The sequence below is a fragment of the Cyprinodon tularosa genome, unplaced genomic scaffold, assembly GCF_016077235.1.
Source record: "Cyprinodon tularosa strain WSP-4 unplaced genomic scaffold, ASM1607723v1 ctg2, whole genome shotgun sequence".
In the NCBI taxonomy this organism is placed as follows: Eukaryota; Metazoa; Chordata; class Actinopteri; order Cyprinodontiformes; family Cyprinodontidae; genus Cyprinodon; species Cyprinodon tularosa.
The window spans coordinates 429,964-456,467 of NW_024038733.1; the positions used below are offsets into that span (position 1 = coordinate 429,964).

The 26,504-nt window shown below is 37.2% G+C and overlaps 1 protein-coding gene across 6 annotated transcripts in view; it reads right to left on the minus strand.

The window, feature by feature from the left end:
* The window catches only part of grik5 (glutamate receptor, ionotropic, kainate 5), a 157,605-nt gene that overhangs the window by 47,012 nt on the left and 84,089 nt on the right, over positions 1–26,504 (minus strand). For all 6 annotated transcript variants that reach the window (XM_038284387.1, XM_038284389.1, XM_038284388.1 and 3 more), the window contains exons 4-9: positions 18,373–18,534; positions 14,911–15,075; positions 10,790–10,887; positions 10,308–10,473; positions 1,824–2,002; positions 1,068–1,121 (exon numbers count right to left, since the gene is read on the minus strand). In XM_038284387.1, coding sequence (XP_038140315.1) covers positions 1,068–1,121; positions 1,824–2,002; positions 10,308–10,473; positions 10,790–10,887; positions 14,911–15,075; positions 18,373–18,484 — 774 coding nt within the window. In that variant the 5' untranslated portion in view covers positions 18,485–18,534. The remainder of the gene's footprint in view (positions 1–1,067; positions 1,122–1,823; positions 2,003–10,307; positions 10,474–10,789; positions 10,888–14,910; positions 15,076–18,372; positions 18,535–26,504) is intronic.

The window sequence follows — 26,504 nt, forward strand, 5'->3', positions numbered from 1 at the left end:
CTAGGCACATAGATGGAGTGCCATGATTTTCATTACTTTATAATGGTACAATATGCTTTCCACTTTTAAATGACGCACTGAACTTTAATTCATGAGAGGTTTAAAGCCAGAAATGTTTTATAACCTAATTTGGCTTTAAACTTCTTTACATCATGGCTGTGCTTGATCTTATTTGAGGGTATCAGAGAATAGAGAGTTGAATGGTTACATACTGTATGCACACACGACTCATTAAGGATTTTTTTTATCCATCTATTTCTATTTTAAAATTTCGTATTACATTGTGCAGGTGTATCACATAAAATCAAGAAAATACACTGAAGTCTGTGATTGTTAAAGTCAGGACACAGTATATCAAATATTTGCATGACAGAAAATCGTAGTGCAGAGAGGAATGCAAAAAGAAAGAAATGCAAACTTGAGAGTGACAACATCTGATATTTCAGAGGAAAAATAATATAGTTAGTTGCAGATAAAGGAGGAAAAGGTGACAGAGGTGGATAAGGCTTGATGGAGAATGCTCAAGGATCTTCTCAAAGTGATATGCATGCAAGTGCATCCAAGGCACAAGAACACATCAAGTACAAACTGCATAAAGCAAGAAAAGATAAAAATCAGACAAAATGACACAATAATTCAAATGCTAAAAGGGATGGAAGTATATCAAGGAGGCAGATGAAAAGCCCAGGAGCGTGAAGAAGGTGGCGGGTGGTGGAGGGAAGAAAATAAAAACCAAGCACATCTCATCTGTCATTACCTTCACCTCAGACCCCTTTTTCTTTTCTTTCTTTGCCCTCCTCCCCTACACCTCCGCATCTTTGAACAGCATGTTTGCTCCTCAGATCTCTTCCTCTCTTTTTTTCATCTTTCATCTCATCTTCCTTTTTTTCCTCTTCTGTCACCTCTCCCTACCTCCCCTTATTGAACTCTTTCTCCGCCTTAGCACCTCTGCTCGCTCGGGCTCAGACAGAAGAGGAGGAGGAGCAGAATGGATGGAAGGAGGAACAAGGGAAAATGATGAAGCATGAGACGAAGGATAGGAGGTGGAAGAATCAGCATGTTCTTACCATGGTGGTGAGGATGTACTTATAAAATGCTGATGTCATCCCCAGCTCTGAGGCCTGTAGAACAAAGAGAAAGAACAAGATGAAAAAATTAAGAATCAGCAGGTGATGTATTAATGTGAAAAGACAGAATAGGAAAAGAGAAAAGAAGACAGATGACAAGAGTAAGGTGGAAAAAGGGGGTACTTAATAGGGAAGGCAGGGAACAAGGACAAAGTACAGAGGATGTGACCAAAGAAGAGGAAGCATACGTTAATCACAGTTTTACATCATCAGCCTAACACTAGTACATTTTGCTGAGGGCGGACAAGCACTCCAGGAGAAAACATCCCATTCAAACCGTGACTCACTGCTCTGGCTATCGGCATTAGGATGAATCAGAGCAAACTCGGGTTAACATCTTCACTGCATCCCAACAAAAAGAGCTTTTTTGTATTAAAAAAAGGCAATGTTCTTTTGTCCAAAACTTTCAGATGAGTGTAGCTGATTGACATGCAGCTCCACAGGGAGGAAAAGTTTAAAATAGAAGTTAATCCTGTAACAGCACCGATGTTGCCTGAGGACCTTTGAAATAGTTGTATTACAAATTGAAAGCGCTGCATGCTGTTTATCAGAGTAAACTGAAAATTTTAACTGCATAATAAAAATAAACAAAAACCCCATGAGTCAAACTGCTTGGTACAAGAGTACAAGATCAACTTTAAATACAAGTATGTGTGGGTGGTTCTGAGGAGGATATTGATGTTTTGTAGACCTGACCTTCTTGAGGATGAGATAAGAGACAGAAGCATTGGCGTCGATGATGATGGTGGCTACTTTGTCGTCACGGATCTCCTTTAGGAGGGGAGTGGGGTCCAGGTTGTCATCTAGCATTCTGACAGACAGTGTCTCCCGTGAGATGAGAAAACGGCGGACTAGTTCCTCCAATCTCAGGAGGCCTGAGATACATGCAGAGGAAAGATGAAGAACATTTATCAGCATATTTACCAGTCTAACACATATATATGTAAACAAAACTAAGTAATGATTCCAATGATGTGTGGTGCTGAAGTTGTGATACAAGTATCATTCATGCACTCAAGAGTAGATAGAAGGCCAGAACAAGTCCAGTTTGACACAATCCAAAATATCTTTTTATATTTCATATTTATCTATCTATCTATCTATCTATCTATCTATCTATCTATCTATCTATCTATCTATCTATCTATATGTGTATATAGACAGACAGACAGATAGACAGATAGATAGATAGATAGATAGATAGATAGATAGATAGATAGATAGATAGATAGATAGATAGATAGATAGATAGATAGATAGATAGATAGATAGATAGATAGATAGATAGATAGATAGATAGATAGATAGATAGATAGATAGATAGATAGATAGATAGATAGATAGATAGATAGATAGATAGATAGATAGATAGATAGATAGATAGAAAGATAGATTGATTGATTTTTTTTCCCCAGAAAAGTGAAGTTTAAGGAAAACCAAGGATATTGCGCAGGTCCCTCGAGCTTGCAGGCTGGTACAGGACACATCCTTGGAGGAAAAAAGGGAGACCTCCCGCAATGGGTGAGGAAGAATTTGTTTTTATATACATATATATATATATATATATATATATATATATATATATATATATATATATATATATATATATATATATATATATATATATATATATATATATATATATATATATATATATATATATATATATATATATATATATATATATATATATATTGTAATGATTGTGCCCTTTGTGGACTTCTGTTTAAGTTTCTTTTTAAGTTTTATTCTGTATTTTATTGATCATTGTTTTCTTTTCCATTCTGTGTTATATTTAAGCAGTGTTTTATTTTTAAAGTTACTCTCTTTTCCCCCCTTGTGCTAGTCTCCTTTCAGCTTAGCTCCTTCTAGTTATTTCTGTCTACACCTGCCCCCTATTAGCCTTTGTATCTGTCTACCATACATACAACGCTTTACTCAAGTTGCTCTTTCCTCGGTCCTCGTCATTCTTTTGGTTTAATTCTCCCTCTTGTCTCCTAGCTTTTTTAGTTCTTGAGTTTTCCTTGTCAATGAGTTCTGGACTTTTGATTTTGTATTTTATATGTCTTTTTATTAAATGTGCAAGAAACCACCCCAGCTTCAGTCTCTGCATTTGGTTCATTCTAATATATATATATATATATATATATATATATATATATATATATATATATATATATATATATCTATATATATATATATATATATATATTCTTTCTCTTTTTTTTCTTTATGAAGCAAGTTAATACTTTATTGGAAGAGGGATAGAGTTAAACACACAGCAGTGCTTAAAAGAAATCTCATTATACACCGCAAAAGACTGGGTCATAGGTTTATCTTTCAGTGTGCCTTTCCCTTCACATTTACACCTTTTATTGAGCTATCACTCAAATCTTTAATGTACTCAAGGTTTTTTTGTAATGTGACAAAATGTATAAAGTAAAGGGGGATAGGAACTTCCTGCAATGCATGAAAAATGTTTCTCCCAAAATTCCAGGAAAGCAAAGCACTATGTAATATGGCCACTACAGCACATTTGTAATATGCACATCTCTCCCTGGGACTTAATTTTCCTTCACTATTATGTTAAATAAGCTATTGTTCTTTTTGTTCTTTCAAGACAGAAGGAGGTTTAACAACCTACTTTATGTAAAGCATATTGCATAAACGAGCACAAATAAGGCCATCTGCCAGAAAACAAGTGATTAGATTTTGTCCTAAATTAAGCAGTTTCTATTTTACCAGTAATTCCTCAAAAGAGAATTATTTTACAGCGAAATATTCAACTCCAGATGACTCTCACAGCTCAACATATATTTACACCTAATCATTCACTGTCTCACACGGCCAGACAACATATGGGCAAATGTTGCTATAGATACGGGCCATACAGAGATTTTAATAACCTTTAACCATACAATGTTTACATTTTTCTCTTTAGGTAGCATGTTCTTGAATTAAAAGGTTGCTTGTCTAAATAATCCTTTCTGGTTTAGATTACCTTGGTTAGAAGTTCACCTGATCCTTTAGTTAATTATACCTTCATCATCAGTTCATATTTGTTTCATACAGCCATTATCTTTGCTGCTATTTTGAAGTATACATAGTTGACAAAATTTAAATGTATGACTGTACTGCATGGTGAAGGTGCTTTGGCAGAACAGCACTGATTAGCCTGTCATAAAATGCCTACCTAGAAAATCCAATAACTTCAGAGAAAGAAGCAAACAATGCTACGATGTTGGCTACGTCAGGGAAATACATTGTAATTTAGTCACTGAGAAATTAAGGAGTAAAAAATTGATTAATTTATAGAAATTCAGACTCACAACCTTTAGAAAAGAAACCCAGATTGAAAGGGTTTAGTTGTTTCAAATTCACATAAAAAAACTTACATAAACCATCAAAATGACTGCTAAGGATTCATTTCACATTATGCACACATAAAGCAGGTAAAATGTATCTTTGCAAAACATTCCTAAATACCCAGAGCTATTTGGACATTATAGTTTTATTCTTGGATCAACCAATCCAGATTATATATTTCATATTCTAATCATCTACTATTTAAAGTAAATTTAGATGATTTGGTTGTTGAAAACAAGTTCCAACAATGTTGTCTTTGTGCAGACCCCTGTTAGCTGAAACTGTCTTTAAAAAAAACAAAATAGTAAGCTGGGCTCAAACTTATGACCTGTCTTACCTACTGAGTATCTCTCCAAGATGAGCTGCAAAAGAAAATTCAGGATGACCTTGTTCTATGTGCATTATATTGCCAAACTCTTCTAGGAAGACTGTCCTCAAAGTTTAGGAGCGTGTATGGGAATTTTTAACCATTCCTTCAGAAGGGAGAAGGCCTGTCTCTGCTGCACTGTAATTCATCCCAAAGGTGCTCTATAATGTTACAGCAAGTTGAGGACTCAAGTTCAGACCAGTCAAGTTCATCTACACCAGGCTCTACCATCCATGTCTTTATGGACTTGCTGTGTTTTCTTATCCATGGAATTCTGGAATTCACTGAGCTCCTGAGAGTGACCCATGCTATTTTTAAAACAGTCTACATGTAGGTGCTTGATTTTATACACCTGTGACCATGGAAGTAACCTGATGCCAATAATTTAGATGGGTAAGTGAATATTTCTGGCAACATAGTGTATGTCAAGAACTATGAACCACAAGTGAATTATAATAAAATAAGCGAAAAATAACAATGGAGACCTTTTTGTAGAAATCTGAATTTCTTCCATCTCTCATCAACCTCAAAAATGTTTTATGAGAGGAACGGGTATTTTTTCTAATGTGCAGAGTGCTAGTGCTGTATGATAGTGTAATCAGGATTAAAATATAAGATTATTTCATTTCAACTGACTGAAAAAAGTTATTAGTTATAGCAGCAATATGCACGGTATGGTTGTTACATGTCAGGTACGTCGGTCATGGACCTTGATAAAGGCACCTTACAGTAGAACTGCAGTCAGTCCCTGAAATGGCATGGCTATCACTACCCCTAAATAGTTAAGGACAAATTCAGAGGACAAATTTCCCTCTGGGATCAGCGTCATAGTCATGGTAGTACACTTCTTAGATTTTATTTATTTTGCTCAGGCTACCCGTAAGCCCATAGGCCAGCCAAATATGGAAAGGGCAGTATTATTGCCACTACTGTAAGTATATAGAAGTAATTTTACACATTCAGTATTAAAATGTCACATGGTATGGTATGGGGGGAAGATCATTTAAGAATGGGAATGAATTTTAAGATTTTAATAAGAAGGGGGATGCATGATCACAGTACACACTATAATGAAATAAGATTTTTGATTTAATTTTTCTAGTATGTTTACATCTTTTTTTGAACAATTTACAAAAAATAATTGTATACAAGCCTAGATTATTTGCAGAGTGGGATGTTTTGCTTGATCTACACATACACTAAATTCAAAGGTCTAAATCAGGGTAAAGGATAGCCTTTATTCGATTTGTAAGTAAGGCCTGTTCAGCAATCACATAAAGTCTGTTGCACAGTGGGTGTACAACTGTCCAACCTGTCATGTTTCTGGAAACCATCATCCTAAGGGTTATTTTCCACTGCATTGCAGTACATATGGTGGAATATAACATTGGGAACCTCTTCTAATGTAAATTCTTCAAGGTCACCTTCAAAAAATCTGCTAGAAAGGTCTAACAATCAAAATTGGATGTTACCAAGAATCTGAATATACATCAAAACAGCTTTTATAATCTACAGGTTTATTGCCCCTGCTCACAGCCTTATTTAAAATCTTTAGACTATGACGAAAGGTTTGATCTTGCCTAGCAACCTTCTCAGCTCTAGAGCTTATTTTTTAAGCAGCAAAATATCAACCCAGAAATTGGTCAGAAGCTCATTGTTAGCTGTAAATATGTAGTACAGGTGCAACTTTCATTGAAGCATTCATCTAATCATTTGCCAATTTTGAACCTATATTAAGAACATATTTGTCCTATTCTGTTTATGTAAAAAGCATAAAGAAATATCAGACTCTTACCCTGCCAATTCTGGCTGTAACAGTAAATGTATCTGTAACCTGTTAAGTTAATTCAAAGACTTTGCTAAATAAAGTTGGAGAGATAGAAGGACAGTGACTGACAAACTTCCTCAGACAATTTTGCCACTTCAAGCAAATTCCTCTTGAAACTAAGTAGAACCAATAGCAGTCAAGTCTTACTTGACATCATGTAAGCTATTACTACAAAGTCTGCTTTGGTGCTTCCTGATTGTAATTTCATAGTAAAGCACCCCCAGCTATGTAAATAAGTGGAACGAGGCATCTGGGGGAAAAAAGAAGGATGGGTGGGGATAGAGAGAGAGAGAGAGAGAGGGAGAGAGAATGGAATGAAAGGATGAGAGGAAAGGTACTACTCTGAGCCCCGTAGGTTGAGAAGGCGTCTGTAAGCAGTGGGGTAATCACTGAACCAGGCCAAAACTTTAATTAGTTCTAGGAAGGAGGGGGAAGAAGAAAAAAAAATCAATGCACTTTACAGCAGCTTCTCGCTCTTCTCCCGCTCTTCCTATTTCACCAATTTCCATCTCACACACATAAGCCCTAACCTCTCCATCTCTCTCGTCTGAGCCCTTTGCTCCAGTTAGCTCTCTCGGCCTTGATTCATCTGGCTCTTATGCTGCCACCTTCTCCTCCATGTGCTCTGTCGCCATCCTTAACCCTCATCCATCTCATGAAAACTGCATAATGGAATTAGGCTCAGATAGCACTTTCTGACTCATGCATAGTGAGAGAAGGATACATCGAAAAATGACCTAAAATCTGCGATTCTCACACATTAAGCAAAATATCTCGCTCAGGGAGGAGCCATTAGATGGATACCATTAAGATGCAGTAGCACACACACTAAAAGATGAAGACTAGCTTCCTTGAATTATCCCTTTATGTGTGCAAAGTGTGTATTTCCATTTGTCTCACCTCCACCAAATCAGAGCAAGCCTGTCTGCTTAACTTTGAAAACCCTTCTCTACACCGGTGTAAACACAATGAATTAAACAAGGAGGGGGAGTGGGGGGAACTGGTAAACACTGTCTGAAGTCAAACCTGCGCAGAACCTAGTAACCACTGCACACATATTCCCAATCCAATTCAAGTGCACCAATGTTTAATCCCTCATGGACAAACAAGCAAATCTAAACTCAGCATGGACAGGTTCAGATAAAGCAAAGCAAATACTGGGAAAACATACATAAAAACACACATGTAGCTTAACTCATACACCCACATGGTTGTTCAGATTGTGGAACAAGCCTGTTGAGTGGCAGTTAGCACCTATTCGGCAGCCATGGCAACCGGCTCCACCACGATAGATAGCGCAGCCAAGTGGGTCAGAGTCTGTGAGTGCGATAACCTTGTAAAGATCACCTTCGAGGCAGAATACACGACACATGCACACTCCTCTGTTTCTTAACCACTTTTTCTTTTTTCTCACAGAGATCCATCTTTGTTCGCCTAGATGGTAACTACCCCAGCGATCGTTTGTCTGTAATTTTTCCGGAAAGGAAGAAGCTGATGAAAAACAGAGCTCTTATCTGGCCACTCAGCTGATGATCAAAACTGAAAGGGACGTCTGATGCTGTTTCAAAGCTTCCTCAGTTCAATGAAATGACGAGACCAGAAGGTATTCAGTTACTTTCTGGAAGCTGCAGGAGGGCCTCTAACTGCCGAGGAGATAATGAAAGCTTCTCAACGGCTGAATCAATTTTTCTTAATGCCACAGCTTTTTGTTGCCCAAAGTCTTATCAGCGTTCCTTGGCCACCTTATCCTTTTAAAAGTGCTTCTCACTTTTATTTAACTTCTTCACTGGTGTGAAGAGTTGACAGCAACAAAACAACTAAACCCCAACTAATTTTTACTGGAAAGCTGAAAGAAAATGTCAAATAGTGGATGGATTAGATTTTTGCTACTTCCAAGACCTTGTGGTTTATTGTGTCACGTATCCACAGAGCTGTTTGTATACTAAAGCCTCCATCCAACTAAGCCCTTTTATTCCCGTGACTCTCAGCAGGGGACTGCAACATAAATCAATAATGCACTTTTTCAAAATGAAAATAAAAACAGCCAGTGACCAAGCTCTGAATCCCCTGTGATGTTTAAGCTCTCTGAGTGTCTGGCCAGTCAAATCAAATGTCCACTAAGTTCCTCCATTACTGGGAAGCATTTCAAGCATGAATATTTATCAAACTGGTTTGGCCTTAAAACCCTCTGCGGTTCAGCATGAGTCATAAATAGAAAGTCTGCACAATAAGCTGCCTTCTGAACTCTGATAACAGATGAGCACCAAAATAAGCAGAAGAAGTGTCAAGTATATAATACTATTCATTAACATCTATATAGTTAAAAAACTTTGTTGTTGTTGTTGTTGGGAATTTTGATAATTAATAAGTATGGACAAAATAAATAAATATTACAGTAATTGACATTTTATCTGACATTTGTTATTGAGAAACAAAAAATAAATCATGTTCAGAGGGTAGGACAATATTTTTTTTCTGTTTGCTAAATACCAGAATAATGAGAGTAATTACATTTTTAGAAACTTTTTTTTGCTTTATTCAAACTTTCATTATCATTAATAATAGGAGTAGTTTGTGTTTCATCTATTTGTGTGAAGTCAGATGATAATGTAATGTCAGCTCAAGCCAGTCTAAATCACAACATTCAAATTAACTGGAGACACCACTGTGTTTTTAAGGCAACAATACAAACACAACGCTTCTGTGTGATATAAATGTAAAGAAATCATGTATGATTTTCTGAACACTGTCCAGAAGTCTGGTTTTATACCTTGGATCAGTAAAATATTGCTGCATGTAGGTTTCACTCCACAGTGAGACCTACATGGACTGTAAAGCATCACTGAAAAAGCCAAGTCAAAAGGCAGATTACAGTTTACTATTGCAGTCAGACATTTTCTGATGTCTGCTGAAACTATAATGCGCTGTGTGGGTGTTTTGCAGTAGAGGGAAACAAAACACTTCTCAAAAGACATTGTATCATAAAGAAAGAACATTAAGGGCAACTATTACTGCAACATCTCCAAGACATTGGCCATGCATTCAAAGCTTAGGCACTAATGGGTATTCCAAGTGGACAAAACAACTAAGGATATCTAAAAAACAAAGTGGTTCAATGACAACAAAGTCAGTTTTATGGAGTGGTCATCACAAAGCTGTTTCTCTCAGTCCACCAAATCAAAATTAGGCACAGCATTTAACATATTTGATCACTGTATAGGGACAGAATTGATGATTAGGGGCTCCTCAGTTCATATTTTGTATGTAGTGTATATACATACACACACATACACACACACACAAACACACACCCCCTACCTCTGGAGCACATATCAGATGAAATTACAGCATAGTAACTCTTCTTTCCCTATATATTATTATAACACTCTTTCCAGCTCTGGAAATTAGTGTCCAGCTGCAGGCAATCATACCTGACCAAACTGGGATTCTGCCAATTCTCTTACTGGAGTCACCTTATTCACACAAAGGTAAGCAGTGTAAACATATTTGCAAGGACTAAAATTATGCACTTACATCCATCCACCTAAATACAAACCCAGTTGTGCAGTAACAGTCATATAATATGATTTAATGGTAAAAGAGACTGTGTGTAACTCACATTCAGCCTTTGCACAGACCAAACTGGCAGAGGGATAGCTGAACGAACGTAAGATGGAACCTATGGCCAGACTCAGGTCCTCATTGCTGGGGTACAGAGTAACTGAGGCAAAGCGCAGGTATGGGAGGCGGGGAGTTTCCTCTGGACCAATTTTAACATGAGGGATCTGGAAGAGGGATAATGTGGACAGGGGATGATAAGGCATGAGAAAGGCCAGGGGAAAACAGTGATTTATGATTTACTCTGCAAAAAAAATGCAGGGTCAGGAAAAACGTATATATACAGAAGAAAAAAATGGTTGAAGAAAAAAAACAGTTTAAGGAAACAGATGATAACTGTTGAAAGAAAACCTAATAACAAAGGCAAAACTGAACATAATGATGTAGCCATAGTAGTACTGTACTTCTGAGCAGTAAAAAAACTGAAGACTTTAACATGACTAAAACGACAGAGGTTGGTACATATATGCACATGTAACTCACCTCTTTCTCTCCACATATGTGACTGACAGTAGAGCCGGAAGCGGGGCTGGAGGCTGGACCGATCACAGAGACGACGCCTTTGGGTAGAATCTGGCACACTGGAACAGGGGGGAAGGGATAAACTTTTGATCTAGAAGAACATATCTTGGCTCTGTGTTTTAGAATGCATGTGCAGAGCTACCATCAAGCAGAAGCCGTTTGGTGAAAAGTGCGAACACGTCAGTTTGAAATGAATCATTCATTCCTCTGAAGCAGCAAAATCTGCTTCAGTCTGATCTGATTTATTTTATTAGAAACATTCCAAGGACAAGAAGAGGATAACCAATCAGTTGTTGGGCATTCATGAGACAATTAAATTCATTGCTCCAATGATTATACATTTTACTGCTATTACTGATTTTCATTAAAATAAGAATATTGCTGTAAGATTAAAGATAATAAAAGTGCTGCTGGACAACAGCCAATCTAGTTAAAGATAAATCTACAACTCCTTTAATTTAGGTATTGCTGTAAGGTACCCAGTAAGAGCAGGAAAGGAGAAAAAATTAAATCCTTCTTCATCAATAGTTTTTGTTTCATTTTAAGTTGTACCCAGTCTAGTAATGCACTAATTTAAATAGATATACAATCAGGTAGAAGGTGCATAATAATCTAGCCAACCAATATCCTGCCCTGAACCTTTACCGCCAGGAACTTAATTACCATGAACCCTCAATGTCCCTTGGGCTGTTTTCTATTTGCCTTTTCACTTAGGAGTGGATGTGCTATTTATTCAGCTGACATAGAGACAGTTGCTGTTCTTCAACCTTTTTATCAAGGTTGCTGATTCAGACCGAAGATAGAACTAAAAATCTGCACAACAACCAGTATACGGTCACCATACCCTGTAAATAAATACACTTTCATTTGCATATGTAGGCATACTTATTATTGTCTTTAAACAGATTTAAAATTCATAATTATTCCTAGTTTTCTGACCTCAGTAGATTAAGCATAGGGACCGGTTCCAGTAATGAGAGGGAGCTACATGACAGTAATATTACACTCATAAAGTAGTAATCCCAGAAGGTTTCATGGTTATAGTGTAAAACATAAGCAAAACTGATTGTATTAGATTTTAAATCAACAGAGTCTATTCCCAACATCCAGTTGAGACACATTGTGACTTAGAAAATAAATGGTCCTTAATTTTACAAACAGAAAGCTGAGATTGTTTTTTACACCATCTGCACTATATAAATAGTCAAAAAAGTTTTAATGGGTTAAACTAAAAGTTTTATGTTAATGTTATACTGTATGTTGACTTTCTGAAACTGAAGAAAGTCATATAAGAAACTGATGTTTAGTAAATATGAATCCAAACCGTCTCAAAAGAGCACTGAACTCAAACAGCAGCAGTGTACGTTTCTTTCTTAACCAAATTCTGACAGTGATTTATATTTAGGGGATGGCTTTACTGTTTCAAATAGGCTTCAATACAGAAAATCATTAAAACTCCTTTTGTCTCCACAGACAGAAAATAGAAGCCTGTACTATTGTATTAGTTAGAGTAAAGCAGACACAGGCAGGCCGGTAGGGAGACTAATCATTCTCAGTAAACTGAACATCTATCTGAACATGCTTAAAATATTTACTGGTGTAAAGATGGATTGTTGGAATCTCAGCAACTAAATGCACAACTTTATGACAAAATGGAACATTAGTTGCTCGTTTAGAGGTCATTTCCAAATGATGGTCTCAGAAATGAGTTTAATGACGGTCCAAATCTCACAGAAGATGAGGTAGTAAGAGGCCAGGACATGCTGAAAGGCAGGGGAACTCAGAAAGTGCTGGTAGTGTTTATTCACTTCAGTGGTCACTGACCTAAAGAGGAGGTTCGTCTGAGCTGCAAAGACTAGGATTTACTGAGGATAATTTTACTGAATTATAGTCTTCTTTTGAGTGCGTAATTTCTTACCTGTAGCTTACATAATTTAACAGCATGTAAGTAAGACGACACAATGATATCGGACCAGATAACCTCAGCCAAGATTTGATTTAACTAAAGTTAAACAAAAGGTTTTATTTATGTAACAGAGAAACTGGTTTTTGTAAACATTGAGGCTGCAAATGATCTTAGATGCAGGTGGAGTAATGTAGTGTTTCGATCCAAGCTCATTTACAGCCCTTACAACCTTTGCAGCAGCAGGAACCTACAGTGGGTGGATTGAGGCATGCAGGTTAACCTAGTAACACCCTAGTAACACCCTGATAAAAGAGGTGGACCAGAAGAATGAAGGTTTTAATTAAGGGGCAGAGACAAGACGGGAAAGGCAGCAAAAAGTTGGATGATCCTCATGATGTCGGAGAGTAAAGGCTAGACATGCAGGGAGAACCACAGCTTCTGACATGAAGGAACAAAATCAGTTTGACTGACAGTTATAGTAGGTGAAACCTCTTTAAATCCAATCCCAATAGTCACCTGACCACTACATTACAGTTTGGAACTATTTATATCATGGCCTGGTATAGTTTTGTTATGACATAACTTTTCATTATAGCAACACTTTAGCAACACTTCGGTGTGTTTCAATCAGCTTTTCATATGTAGAGATTGACTGTTTTTTTCCAATTTTTCTTTGAACAACAGTTTAAGATTCGCCATGTTGAAAGGAGAGTGCTGGTTTTTTGTTGTTGTTTTTTTTTTTTTTTTTTTTGCTAGTGTCTCACCACTTTCTTTCTACACATGTGCCTTTATGTGAATAAAACAAGGGGATATCAGAGATATCTTTGGATTTAGGTATGGACCTTGACTGGAGGTTTCTGATGCATAATCTGCTTTTAGTTAGTGATATTTTGAAAGGCACTATGTACAGTGTGTGATACAATATTGATCATTATGAGAGTTATTTTGAATGAACTAGGGGAATTTGATTATCTAAAATATTTTCATCAAGTGTTTTAAATAAGGTCGTCTTTCAATATGTCTATTTTTACTGATAAGATATTCACCAGATAATTATCCACAGGCAAGGCACCAAGGGAGTCTGATCTCTTAGCTGTCTGATTCGGCTATCCAAGAAGCTCCTTTTTTCTCTAGTTGTTATTTCAGCTCATCCCAATTAGTCCTCAGTATCAGTAACTAAGGGTCCATGTGTACATGTGAGTATCTACTAAGTGTCTGTGAGTGCACAGGCTCCCTTTGTGCTCATTTGAGGATGTGCATGCTTGTATCTGCAGAAAGGTTGTGTGTATATGCATATATAAATGCCTAAGTAGTTAAGTATTTTCTTGCATGCCACAGTTATCTGGAGCTGTACAATGATGAGCTCCCTGATCTAGAGACTACAAAATGCTCTAAGCAAACCAGTCTGACAGCCTCTTCCTGCTCATCGGTCAAGGACACAGAGAGATGCACATGCCTGTATCTTAAGCAAGGCATACAAGAGCTCAGACCTTCTAAACATTGCACCAGCAGCTTAAAGCAAGGTCAGTGACCTATCAGAAACGGAGCAACGAGGCTGTGCTTGCTCATGGTTCAGTTAAGCTTTATTTTACAGTCTTTGCCGTAGACTATGGATTCTGCTCTGTGAGATTTGATGAGGTGCTACAGTCTTGTTTTATGCTACTGCGTATCTGTTTTAGTGTTTGATGGTGTGTTTATCATCATGGCTTGCACCGTACACAGTTCCAGCTGTTGCTGGAGGGCACAGGTCTCCTGTTTTTAATGAGGCAGCCTTAGTGGCCCATTACTGGTCTCCAGTGACATGTAAACTAATAAGCAGAAGCCCCTTCTGGTTCCAAATACCACAAAAGTGTCTGTTTTTATCACCCTGTTCATTATTTGCGGTTTGTGCACATTAAATGGTTGCTTTTCAGAAAAAATTGTAATCATTGTTTAAAGAGTTTAATGCCTTGGAAGGAAATGAAACCATTTAAAATACTTTTCTTTTGTCTAAAAGTTACAAGTGTTAATAAAAATAAACATTACTTACATAACACACCCGCATCCACACTGGTCATTTCTATTTGTACCAATTACTATATCCTGATGTTTTTCAATGGGTTTTATCATTCATTTAGGAGTCTGAGGAGTAAATGTGATCTAGCAGTAATCTTTGAAGTAACCTGCATCCACTCACTAGTGTCAGTAGTGTCATACTGGGAGTCTTTTTGCAGCTCATATATGTCCACTTCCACTCGGGCTCGCACCGGACCCTCTATCACACTGTTGATGTTTTCCCTGGCCAAGGCCAGCGCCAGCCGCTCCCCGCGCCCACACACTGACTGGTCATCCAGAATGGCAGCTACAGAATTAAACAGAAGGAGAGACAGAGGAAGAAATGTGGAGAATAATGATAAAGAGAATGTCAGAACAGAAACACACCAGGAGAACAAGAGCAAGAATATATTTTTTATTGGATAACAAGATCATCCATGTTTATAAACTTGTTAAAATTTGCTGTTTAATAGATCCCCACCATTAGTTACAGAAATAATAGAAGGATCTGAACTCCTTTTAAGACATGAAAACAAAAAAAAGTCAAATTTATACAGAGCCTCGTAACAGGTTTAACACTTATTGAATTATTCCAAATTTTGTCATGTTAGAAACAGGTATTCCGCTGCATTTGGAGAAAATAGAGAAAAAACATTTGATGGTGTCTCTTCATCTAGTGCGGCAAACTACTTTCAAAATTACATCCTCTGTGAACAAAAGCAATAAGAACTCCTGTTCTACTTTGCCAGACATCATGCTTTGCCACTACAAACATGAAGATTAAGCTGCTTTGGCAAAAGATACTTAAGTTGATAGAAAACTAGTTATGTATAACTCTTCAAGCAAATACTGAAAATGTTTAGCAGATTCATGGGGAAGCTTTATCTTTACTAGGGAAGATGCATTAGCTAACCATTGGCCATTACTGGAAGAAAACATGGTTAGAGAATGCAAAAGTTTAAAACTGAGATGAAGGTTCACTTACAGTAGACAAGATTTTTTTTCCTGCCTCAATTCAACAAAGCACAAAGGATGGTTGTTTTCAGCTGTTTTAAGGCTTGCAAACAAAGAAGTTTCTCATGTTTTAGTTTAAAAAATGTTATATTTAACTTTTTTTGTTTTTATCACCTTTTATTTTACTGCTGTTCACAGTACTTAAGGATATACCATCTATTTAAAGTGTTCTATAAAGACCATTTAGTATTATATATTTTTTAAACATTATTACCTCCAGCTATATGGCAAAAACCTCATCTTTTATTTAAGTTCCACTTTGAACTTCAACATTTTAGTGGGCATAACCAGGGCAGTTTGCGCATATTAACGTTTCAGCAGCAATATGTAGATTATCCACAACATGGCCACTTATTGCACATATTAAAAAAAAAATACACCTGCAATTTAGCATCTCTTATTCTGATTCTTAAGCCCTAAGTGTTTTTTTGTTTTTTTTGTGCAATTACAACATTTTACTCAGTTTGATAATGTTTGTGTTTCTACAGTAAAGCTATGATAAGTTGCATATACCATCAGAGCAAAACCTCAGTTTCCTTTATTTCTTGGTCACTGGTCTCTCCTTTTCCGTCATGAGATGTGTAACTCTAATGGCTTCATCGATCTGCATTAAGCCATTCAGACGCTGGTCACTTTCTCGTTATGTTCATCTCACCATCATTCAGCCATGCCCCGGGGACAGGGGAAAAAAGTGTGTGAGCAATATTTGCTATTCACACAGGATTAGACAGTGAAGCCAGCTTCTCACCAGCAGCATGGTGTGTGGGTTGACTGTGCGTAATGTCATGATTTTCATTTGGCTCCCCGTTCAGAGATTACAGCACACACCAGCAGCGTGTCAGAGTACAATGCTCCTTAGATTCATTTATTCATTGCCAGGCTTTTGTCATTTTCTGTTTTTCTTTCTCGTCAACTTAATTTTGTGACTCGCTTTTGGTCCTCCTGCTCCCTCCGACCTGTATAATGACAGAAGTTATTTCTAGAACTAGTTTGGTTTTATCAAAGGCACAAATTTTCTTTTGAAGCTGTTTTGGAAGCAAACACATCTTTAAGCATTATGATTCTTTTTTTAAGTATCAGTTTTATGAAAACAGCACCTTATACTCCCATAAAATCTGTATCATTGTGATACTTATGCTGCAAATTTTCAACAAAATAATGATGAATAGCAGTAGTGTAAATTCTGCTGAACAATCAGGCAAAAAAGGCATCTCAAAGACTTTTAAACACTTTTGCTTGGCTGATTGGCTCATTCTCAATGGAAAACATTTAGGTGCTGGTGCTAATTGTTATAGGAGAATTATGAAGCCAGAAAATTAACATAGAACTGGTATTTATCTATTTAATGATGTAATCTTTTAGATTGCTCCGAGCAGCTATTCATGAGCCAAATTAGCCCACTTCCACTGTGCATGACTGGCCATTAATATGAGTGCTGCAGCTCAAATTAGTGCAGTGTTCAGACCAAAGTTATGAGTCTGACCCTGTTAGATTTCTACAGCAAAGTATTAGACCAGAATGTGTATTTAAACACAAAACCAGTATATTCAGATGGTGCCACATGAATGCTAAGATGAGGATCTTAGAAAGGAGACATTTGACATTTAAGCTTTGACAAGTAGAAATTCATTCGAAGATTTTGTCTGATCACAGAGCTTGTTAGGCACTGACCCGCCTGTGCTGATTTTAGCCCCTTATTACAATTTTTTCAAGGAAAACAAATTACTTTTTTTTCACAATAATGCAACTTTAAAAGCACAATGATTAACAGATGTCTTTTTCTCCACTATTGGATCTATAAGTAAAACAACACTGCACTCCGGAGAGTTAATATGAGCTAAATCCTTTCACTGATGATTAGAAACAAAATCGCAATACAGTGTAAAATCTGGCTTTTTATCATTTACAAAGACAATTTGTCTGCTTGTAAACTTAGATCAAAGCTTTAATTTTTTTAATGATTTGACCATCTAAAATATTCAATTCAATTCAGTTTATTTATATAGCGCCAATTCACAATATAAGTCATCTTAAGGCACTTTACAATTTAACATGCAAATATGCACATGTTTTTACCAGAACAAAGCCAAAATATAAAAAAAATCCTCTAAAATATGGCTTTAATAACACACCTTCACTAACCTAATCATCTTGCAATAATTGTTACATAACAGGGTTTGATCAAGCCTGGTAAGGGCAAGCTAAAGATATTGAGATATTTTCATCTTTTGAAGAGTCACTTAAAGATGCTAAAACCAGGGTTATGTTTCCTCAGCATTCAACTTCCAAGCAGATTGATGAAAGAATGCTGCCTCAAAAAGACATTTTTTCATATATAAAGTCTATATGTCAAACCTAATGATAAACAATGCTATAGGTTTTTTTGTTCAAGCGAAATTATTTTATCATGTTAAATGTTTTTTCTTGTTCTTTTTACAGCATAAAGGTGCATTATTTTTACTAAAGGATACCAACCTGTCACTTTGTTATACTGCCCAATGCCATCTTGAATAACTGATTAATTCATGAGTTACAAACGAATGTTGACTGATTGTTAAGGAAATTTTTGATCCGTTTAGGGTACACTCACCCATGCGTACGGAGGAAAGTAGAGGGGCCTGAGTGAGGGAGAGTGGTGGCATTGTCACTAGCAGGAAGGAGAGGAAGCGTATTGACAGCAGCAGCGCTGGCAGAGCCGGCATCTTCTACTGCTTCTCATGGAGAACGGTCTGCTGGCTGCCTGTACCACCACCTGTGGGATTGAAGAGTGCGTTAGTCGACACAAAGTCCCACAGTTCCTTGAAATCATCATCATACAGCTTATCTCTACTTTGCACTGTCATATTCCTAAGTAGTGGGAGCACCTGCGCTCTTACAACCAATACAATACACTTTCAAAGTCAGTTATGAAGTCGTTTCTTGTCATATCGCAAAGGCAGCCGGGTTCCCATGCATACAGCTTGTCTAATAATAAAATACAGAACACAACTGTATTCACGTCTCCTGTGGAAAGTCTGCTGTTTAGACGTGACAGGATTCAGCCTAGCATAGATCTCTGGAGGCTTTTCAAGCCAAACATCACAACACACACATACACAAGCTCTGCTAATTCACACACATTTGTGCATAAGCAACACAAACAAACATGAAAACAGATCGAAATACAAGATAAGCAAGCACTAGCAACAGAATAATAAGTGCAAATACAAGAGCTTTGAGGATAGACAGCTTTAAAGTACACAGCACACATGCGCATTCGCTTACATGGCTGCTATAACCTAACCTCGAGCCCCAAATTCAAAACACAAAAACACAAAGATAAGCTCAGATACAGTTCAGAGGGGCTCCAGTAGTGATAAGCAACAGTCTCCAGGAGTGACATCTCTTTGCTATGACTGACAACATGACAAGGTTGTGTCAAAGAGCTGAAGAGAGAAACAGACAAATAAATACAGAGGGAAATGAGGGAAGGCTGTTTCTTTGCAATAGATGGCTCTGACCGACACTTGAAGTGCTGAGTTCAGGTCCTCCACTTGAACCCCCCTGTCCTGTAACAGCAGTCAGCATCTGACCCAGACCTGGATGAGACGATGTACCTTCACTCTGCACAGATAATGTGCACTCTTAGTGACTTTGTTGACCTAACATTCCTCCAACTTCCACTCTTAGGCTTGATAACTACTTTCACATTGAAACCATCTCTTTATCTCTTTCCAGCTTATGTTTATTAAAAGCCACACAGGGAACACAGAGAAAATTTGGAAGAAGAAAGTACACTTGTAAAATAATACATAAATGTATACTTTAACATACATAAAAAGCTGCAGTACTGTATGTATGCTACACAACATGCTGGTAAAAAGTCAAGACAGAAATCCAGATAAGATTATTTTACAAAACTTTTTCCATTTATTCTGACAGAGCTTAAGTGATTCTGCAAACATGTCACTCTTTAGAAATAAATCTAAAATGCAAGTAAATATATTCCAAAATAAATGAGGGTGAAACTGTAATGTTAAAAACCTATTTTTACTTTTCTTTTTATAAATCTATCTATCAATCTGCAAAGAATGGACAGATTTTCTGCATGTGCAAAACCTACAGATTTGTGGTTATAGTTACAGGAAAAGGTTGAATCTTTGATAGAATCTACTTTTATTTGAAAATTTTAAGAGATTGTAAAACTCTGAAGGAGATAACATGACATTTATAACATCATATTATTAAGTTTCATCTGTTCACCTTTCCAAATCTTATAAAGCCTATCAAGAATATATTGTGTGACTTTTTTTGCTTTCTCCATAGGCGAACTTATCTGCTATAGAATGACCAAAATGTGAGCATGTTTGTAGTACTAATAGCATGCATGTGCAGATGGCCGTGCTGCTCTTATGATGGTTTCCATGGCTCAGAGCTCAGAGAGGCTAGGCTTATGTGAAGCCATCTGTATCTGTGACACAATACAGGATAACAGGCTCACAGTGGGAGTCATTTCTGCCTTTATTGTCTTCCATACATCACTCTTGTTTAGCTCAACATGTTACCGTAAAGTTGCCAATAAAGGCAGATAAAACCTTGCAGTCACATACACAAAGCTGTCATCTCATTTGTATGTTTATTTATTATGGTTATGCAGCAGCTGTTTATTCCAACCACTCAATAAGATCAGTGCCGTCACACACTTTAAAGGCTCTTGCTGAAGTATTCAGTTTGCTTCCCATACCAGCGGTTTCTTCTCAATTTGCTCTCCCCCAAAGTGTGTGTGTTGTACCTATGGTGTGCTCATACCTGTGTGTTTATTGCTGGGCATGCATGATCCTGCTACCCAGTGTGTGTGTGTGTAAGATGGGTTATTGATCGAACCCCAGCTGAAGTGGTGGGCCCTCAGGTGCAGTCAATCAAAACAATGGGGAGCCTATCATGGGAGCACTGCATTTCGCAGCAGCCATCTGATTGGCTATTACCAGGAGGCAGATTGTCGTGAAGACGAATAAGATCCAAACTAAGGCTATGGCTTCATCAGCGACAGGATGGAATCTGTGCTATTTCATTGTTATTGAGAGCTATTGACAGCATTAGTCAGAGAGGATTAGAGTATCTTTACTCTCAGGAGAGAAAAAGAACAGGTGAAAGGTGGAAGGAGATGGAAAGCCGTGAAAAAAGTAGGCAGGGAGGAAGAAAAAAAACGGAGCAGAGGGAATGGGCTCGCGTCGATGAGGGAATAAAAGAACAAAATTGAATATAGAGAGAAGAGATTGGAAAGTGTCTGCAGAAAGAGACGCGGAGCCACAAAGAGACAGCAGTGGTGAAAAAGTACATTTACTCAGGGACTGTGAGAAGGGAGAATTCAAAGCACTTTCACTTCAGTTCAGTGCTTTTAATTATGTCAGTAAACAGCATTTTCAGCACACTTTAATAGAAACTATACATTTTATTGGACTGCACAAATTCCATCTCTTGTTTATTTACAGCATTTTACAGTATTAGCACCAACTGATTAAAAAAAATAGATTAATACCAATATTTCAGCAGATTGGTATAATTTGCTGCATTACTTTAACCATACAGCCCATAATCACTTGGACTACAGTATATATTAGTTTCTACTTCATCAAAGCTCTTTGAAGCATAAATCAGCAACCTTTTTTCTTTAGATTGAAAATAGAAACATAGAAATGTATTAAGCTGAAGGACTGAAGCCTCAAGAGCAAAAACAAAGCTCAATGCATCAGGGAACAGCAGAAGGAGGTGATCTGATCATATGAGTCATGTTTTGTTTTACATCATGTGGAAGGCTGTTCTTGTGTTTATCTGAAAAAGAAACAAGAGCTTAATGCAACGTAGGAAGAAGGCAAGCCAGTGGAAGAAGTAATGTCTGAACAATTTCCAGCAGAGAGGTTTTCTACCTTGACGTTCATTGGAATGTTACATGCCCTGACATTACATTGCAAAAGTACCTCTAAGTCTCTAACTAAAAATAAATATTTGCATTTCTATTCAACCTCCCTGAGTCCAGTTTGTTCAAAAACTTTTCTACAATTACAGGCACGAATGTTTTGAGGTATAGTTCTCCAAGCTTGGAATATCCGGATCATTGCCTTTTTGTCTGTTTTAGACGGAAATCATCTCCTAACATCTAGTCTTGGCAAAAATAAAAAAAAGGTTGGATTTAGGTTTGTCTTGACCATTCTAAACCACAAGTATGTTTTTTTTAAGGATTTGACCCTGTTCCTCAGTAACCCCTGTCCTGCAAAGTGTTTCATTGATGCATCACAGCAGAAGATCGGCTGATTAACAGACTTCTGCAGCACTTGATTGCAGAGGAAGAGACCTTATTTGACTCAGGTGTGCTGGAACAGAGACATATCTAAAACATGCAGTGCTGGGGTCCCTGCGAACCAGGTTTGGACCCATTTTATTGTAACTCTGTTGGCTTGGGCTTGATTCCCTGCTGAAGCTCTTTAGACCCGGCCTTTGACTGGGTCTAAAGTTTACTGCAGCTTCCAACAGGTTTTCCTCCATCATCAGCTCCATCATCAGCTACTCTAACCCCAGCGTCCCCAAACCATAATACCTCCACTACTATTGTTTAAGGTGGGTATGCTGTTTTTTGTTATAGTCTTTTACCACACAATGGATTGCATGTAGGTTAATATACACATTTTTTTCTCTTCTCTAACCAGGGCATTTTCTTCCACATTTTTACTGAGTCTCCTACACAGTTTACAGCTAACTCTAAAGATTTCCTTTGACTTTTTCTCTTGCCACTATTTCCTTAAGAACAGATTTGTACAGTGCATGCATGTTAGTCGTCCTATCAATGGATTATACCAACTGAGCTGTGGATCTGAGCTACTCCTGCAGACATATACTGTACACTTTGGGGATCTTTGCTGCTTCTAAGATTATTCCTCTTCATGCCTTCCAGCTGGTTTATGTCTTTGTAGGGTATCAGTTGTGCCATAATCCTACTATTTAAAGGAAAAATGTTGTTCAACAGTTCTGCTTTAGATTTTAGGCTTGGGATTTTGTCTCATAACCTAACCCTTTTAGCATGGCTATAATTTTATACCTGACCTGTCTGCTGCATTCCTTGATCTCCATGATCCTCTTTGGTGTTCCATATTCACAAACGAACATCTGACGCCTCCGCAGAGAAGGTTTTTTTTTTTTTTTTGAGTCCAGAAAATGTAACCAGTCTTTTTGGCAGTCTAGATTTTTTTTATTATTGTACTTTATTATTTTTTTTGTAGAGCAACTTAATAATTTACATATATTTTTAGGTAAAACATGCTATTGTTACATCCCACAGAGATCGAGAATTTACTTTTCTGAAATCTGAGGACACAAATTTCCAATAATATGAAGGAGTAAAGGAGGCTAAATAAAATTGGCCTCTCTTCTAGATCTGCATTTGCAGAAATTTCAAAAATACTTTTGTCAGTTTATATTAACTTTACAGCACAATTTTATCTTGGTTTTGCATAAATTAATACTAAATCACATTAAAGTCAATGCTTCTAATTTGAGAGAAGTTTGGTTTTTAGGCATTGAAGCAACAGCTATACTGTACTGCTCAACAATACACATGTTTTTAATAAGGTTTAAGCAATGTCTGACAAGGCAAACCTACAGTATGAAGCATAGAGGACTTAGAGGATCTGTGGGTTAAACAATTTCAAAATTAGACGTCTGTTTAAGGAAAATGAAGGAGGCAATCACCGCATTAGATAGGTGGCTCTAATGTTGTAGCTACCATTCCGATAGTTACAACTCAACAAGTAAATACATCATGACAGTGATTATCACAATTTTCTAAGTTCACCATGTGTTCCTGCTTTTATTAGCAATTTGGTGTGGATTTAACAAGGAGAAAGCTTTTTTTCTAAGCAATCTGAGGCACGGGGATCATGGCAGGAGCAGGAGAGGCAGGTTAAGTGTCAGAGGCATTTTATTATATACCAAGACAGATAAGCTATATCGAAAATCCACATGCAAAAAAGAAAATCCTAAAGCAAATCTCAAGTGTTAGAGTTTAGAGTTCTCTTAAGAAGTTTTATCAAATTCAAAATGATACCCCTTTGAAAGCTCTGGTCATTAAATTCTAGGCAGTTCTGAGCATTTCTGCCATCACTGCAGATGAGCAAAATAAAATTCACAGAATGAGATCAGGGAATTGAGGAAGCCATATGGAGTCAGAACGAAGTAAAGCACAAATGGTGAGACACTATTGCTGTGTTCAATTTGCCCGGGCTGTGTTTCTGTCTGCTGTTTGAGCTCTGTTGTGGCGGTAGTACACGGCTGAGTCCCTGTCGCTGTCGGGTGTCAGTCTGCAGGGAGCTAGAGCAGCAAGAGGGCCAAGCGAAACCAGACTTGTCTGAGCTGCACTGAAAAAAAAAACCAAAAAAAAAAACACTGCTTCTAGCCTTCTTCATTTTCTTTCATTCTGCACCCTGCTGAATGTCCCCGTACGTGCTGGCACCACTGAGATACACAGGAAAGCTTAAAACACATAAATATTCTGACATGCTGCGAGTGTGTGGGTGCACGCACGTGCATGTGTGTGCAGAACAGAAAAGTAAAGATGAGCCATAGTGAGGATAGAGAGTATGAAAAGGGACATTCAGTCCACTGTAGATTCAGCTGTTTGGTGCATGCATTCATCTTGAAGCATATTTGCGCCTCAACCGTTTTGTTTGTGTGTGTGCGTGCTCAAAAACTGGCAGCTTGCTTGTAGTGGTATCTATTATGGAGAATAGAAGCATAAAATCAAAAATCTTAATTACCTAGAGGGAACGTGTGGGGAGAAGGGGGTGGGTGGCTGGTTCATATTGAGAGGACGGTTAGTTTAGAGGCTGGAAAAGGAAGGAATGTGATCTCCCCACTGACCCCCAGGGCAGATGAAGAGAGGATGAGGAGAGATGGAGGCAGAGGAAGTGGGATGAGCAGGGGAGGAGCAGAAAATAAAACTCAGATGGAGAAAAGATGCTTCAGGGTGAATAAGAAAAAAATCATTTTGTTTTCCACGCCTTCTGCCTTATTGTATGAAACAAAGAGATCTGACAGTCATCATAATGGAAGGATGAATCATTCTTATAATTGAATTTGTAAGTGGAACAGCTTCAGTGGCTGTGGATTTCAGGAGACTGTATGGAGCGGCCATCAGGGGAACACAAGTGTTATTTTGTTCATTCTCACAATTAACTGGCCCTGCCGACAACAGAGCAGCGCTGCTGCAGAAAGCTGGGCCGCCGTCCCTGAATGAGCCTGGTTAAGTCATTTTAAAGCATTTGTCAACCTTCCCCAGACAGTATTGATGAGCTGGGGGGTCTGATAATGTGTGTAAGAGTTTTTTGTTTTGTTTTGTTTTTTGCCCATGCAGTAGAAATTGTAGTTCTTCTTGGAAAATTACAATTCTTGCAGCATAACTGACATTTTTAATATGGCAACAACCTTGAACTTTAACTTATACGATATTACAAACGTGTTTTGCCATCAGGGCGCATCCAGTCGGGCTTGACGTCCTGAAGATTCTGTTTTTGGCCCACAAATATAAGAAATACACTACAGATTCATTTCTGCACTATTATGATGTTGCCACGGCAGCATCAGATTATAATATTAAAAACAAAAGAAGTCTTTGAGTTTCAGTTTATGCTTTTGAATATATTTGACTTGTCTGAAGATGTGTTTTATATATTTTTATTTCAAGTCTAATCCATGACCACTTTAAGACCAAGTAGTTTTATTTTGTGCAAACCTGGACAAAACGTAAAAGATAAAATAGTTCATAGAAAGTGCATATAAATATATTCTATAAAGAACAGATTTGTTCGGTGCATGCATGTTAGTCGTCCTATCAATGGATCAGTGCATATAAAAATATTCTTAAAGAAGATATACTTACAAATTTAATATTTAAATAAGGTTGTCCACTCATGATTCAGTTGAAGCTTTGGTTGTCCTTTGCAGGGTTATCCTGGTTTTCTTTCCATCTCTCTATTAACTCTTGATAACTTCCCTGTTCAACTGAAGTAAAAACAAATCTGCCACCATCATGTTTCAAAATGGACTTTAAAAAATGGAGTTGTTGTGGACATCTTCCCACTGTTCTCCATCTACTTGTTTTTTTCCCCCAAATTTATTTTAATTATGGAATTGGCTAAGCATGCCTTCATTCCCCATCTATAGGTTCAATACAACAGTGGATTAGCAAATATCCAAATGCACTGAAAGGAATCAACAGCAAATTAAGTGTAATTTTACATTAAAAAATAAAGCTACATTATAAAAATCCAAAACCCAAAGACTTTTTATACAGTATGATACAAAACCTGCAACAAACTGCCTAAATAAGTGAAAAACAGTGCTTTAACTGTTTACTGGTTATATTTACTGGTCATATTCACTACTACTGTAATACATGATTATAAAGGCCACTTTGAATGCAATATTTGTTCAACATGTAATATAAAGAAAATCCCAAATTGATGGTATTAATGGGTAAAAAAAAATAAGAAGTGCTTATAAAAACTTGAAACATTTTAACCATTTCTTATTCATTTATTTATTAATTTCTTGAATATACATTTTAACAAACTACCCACTAAATTAGCTGTTTTGTCTTAATTTCAACCAGAATACTTTTAGTGGAAATGCCAAATGACGGCTGAGCTTAACTATATAAGACCAGATAACACACTACTGTAGCATCAGAACCCC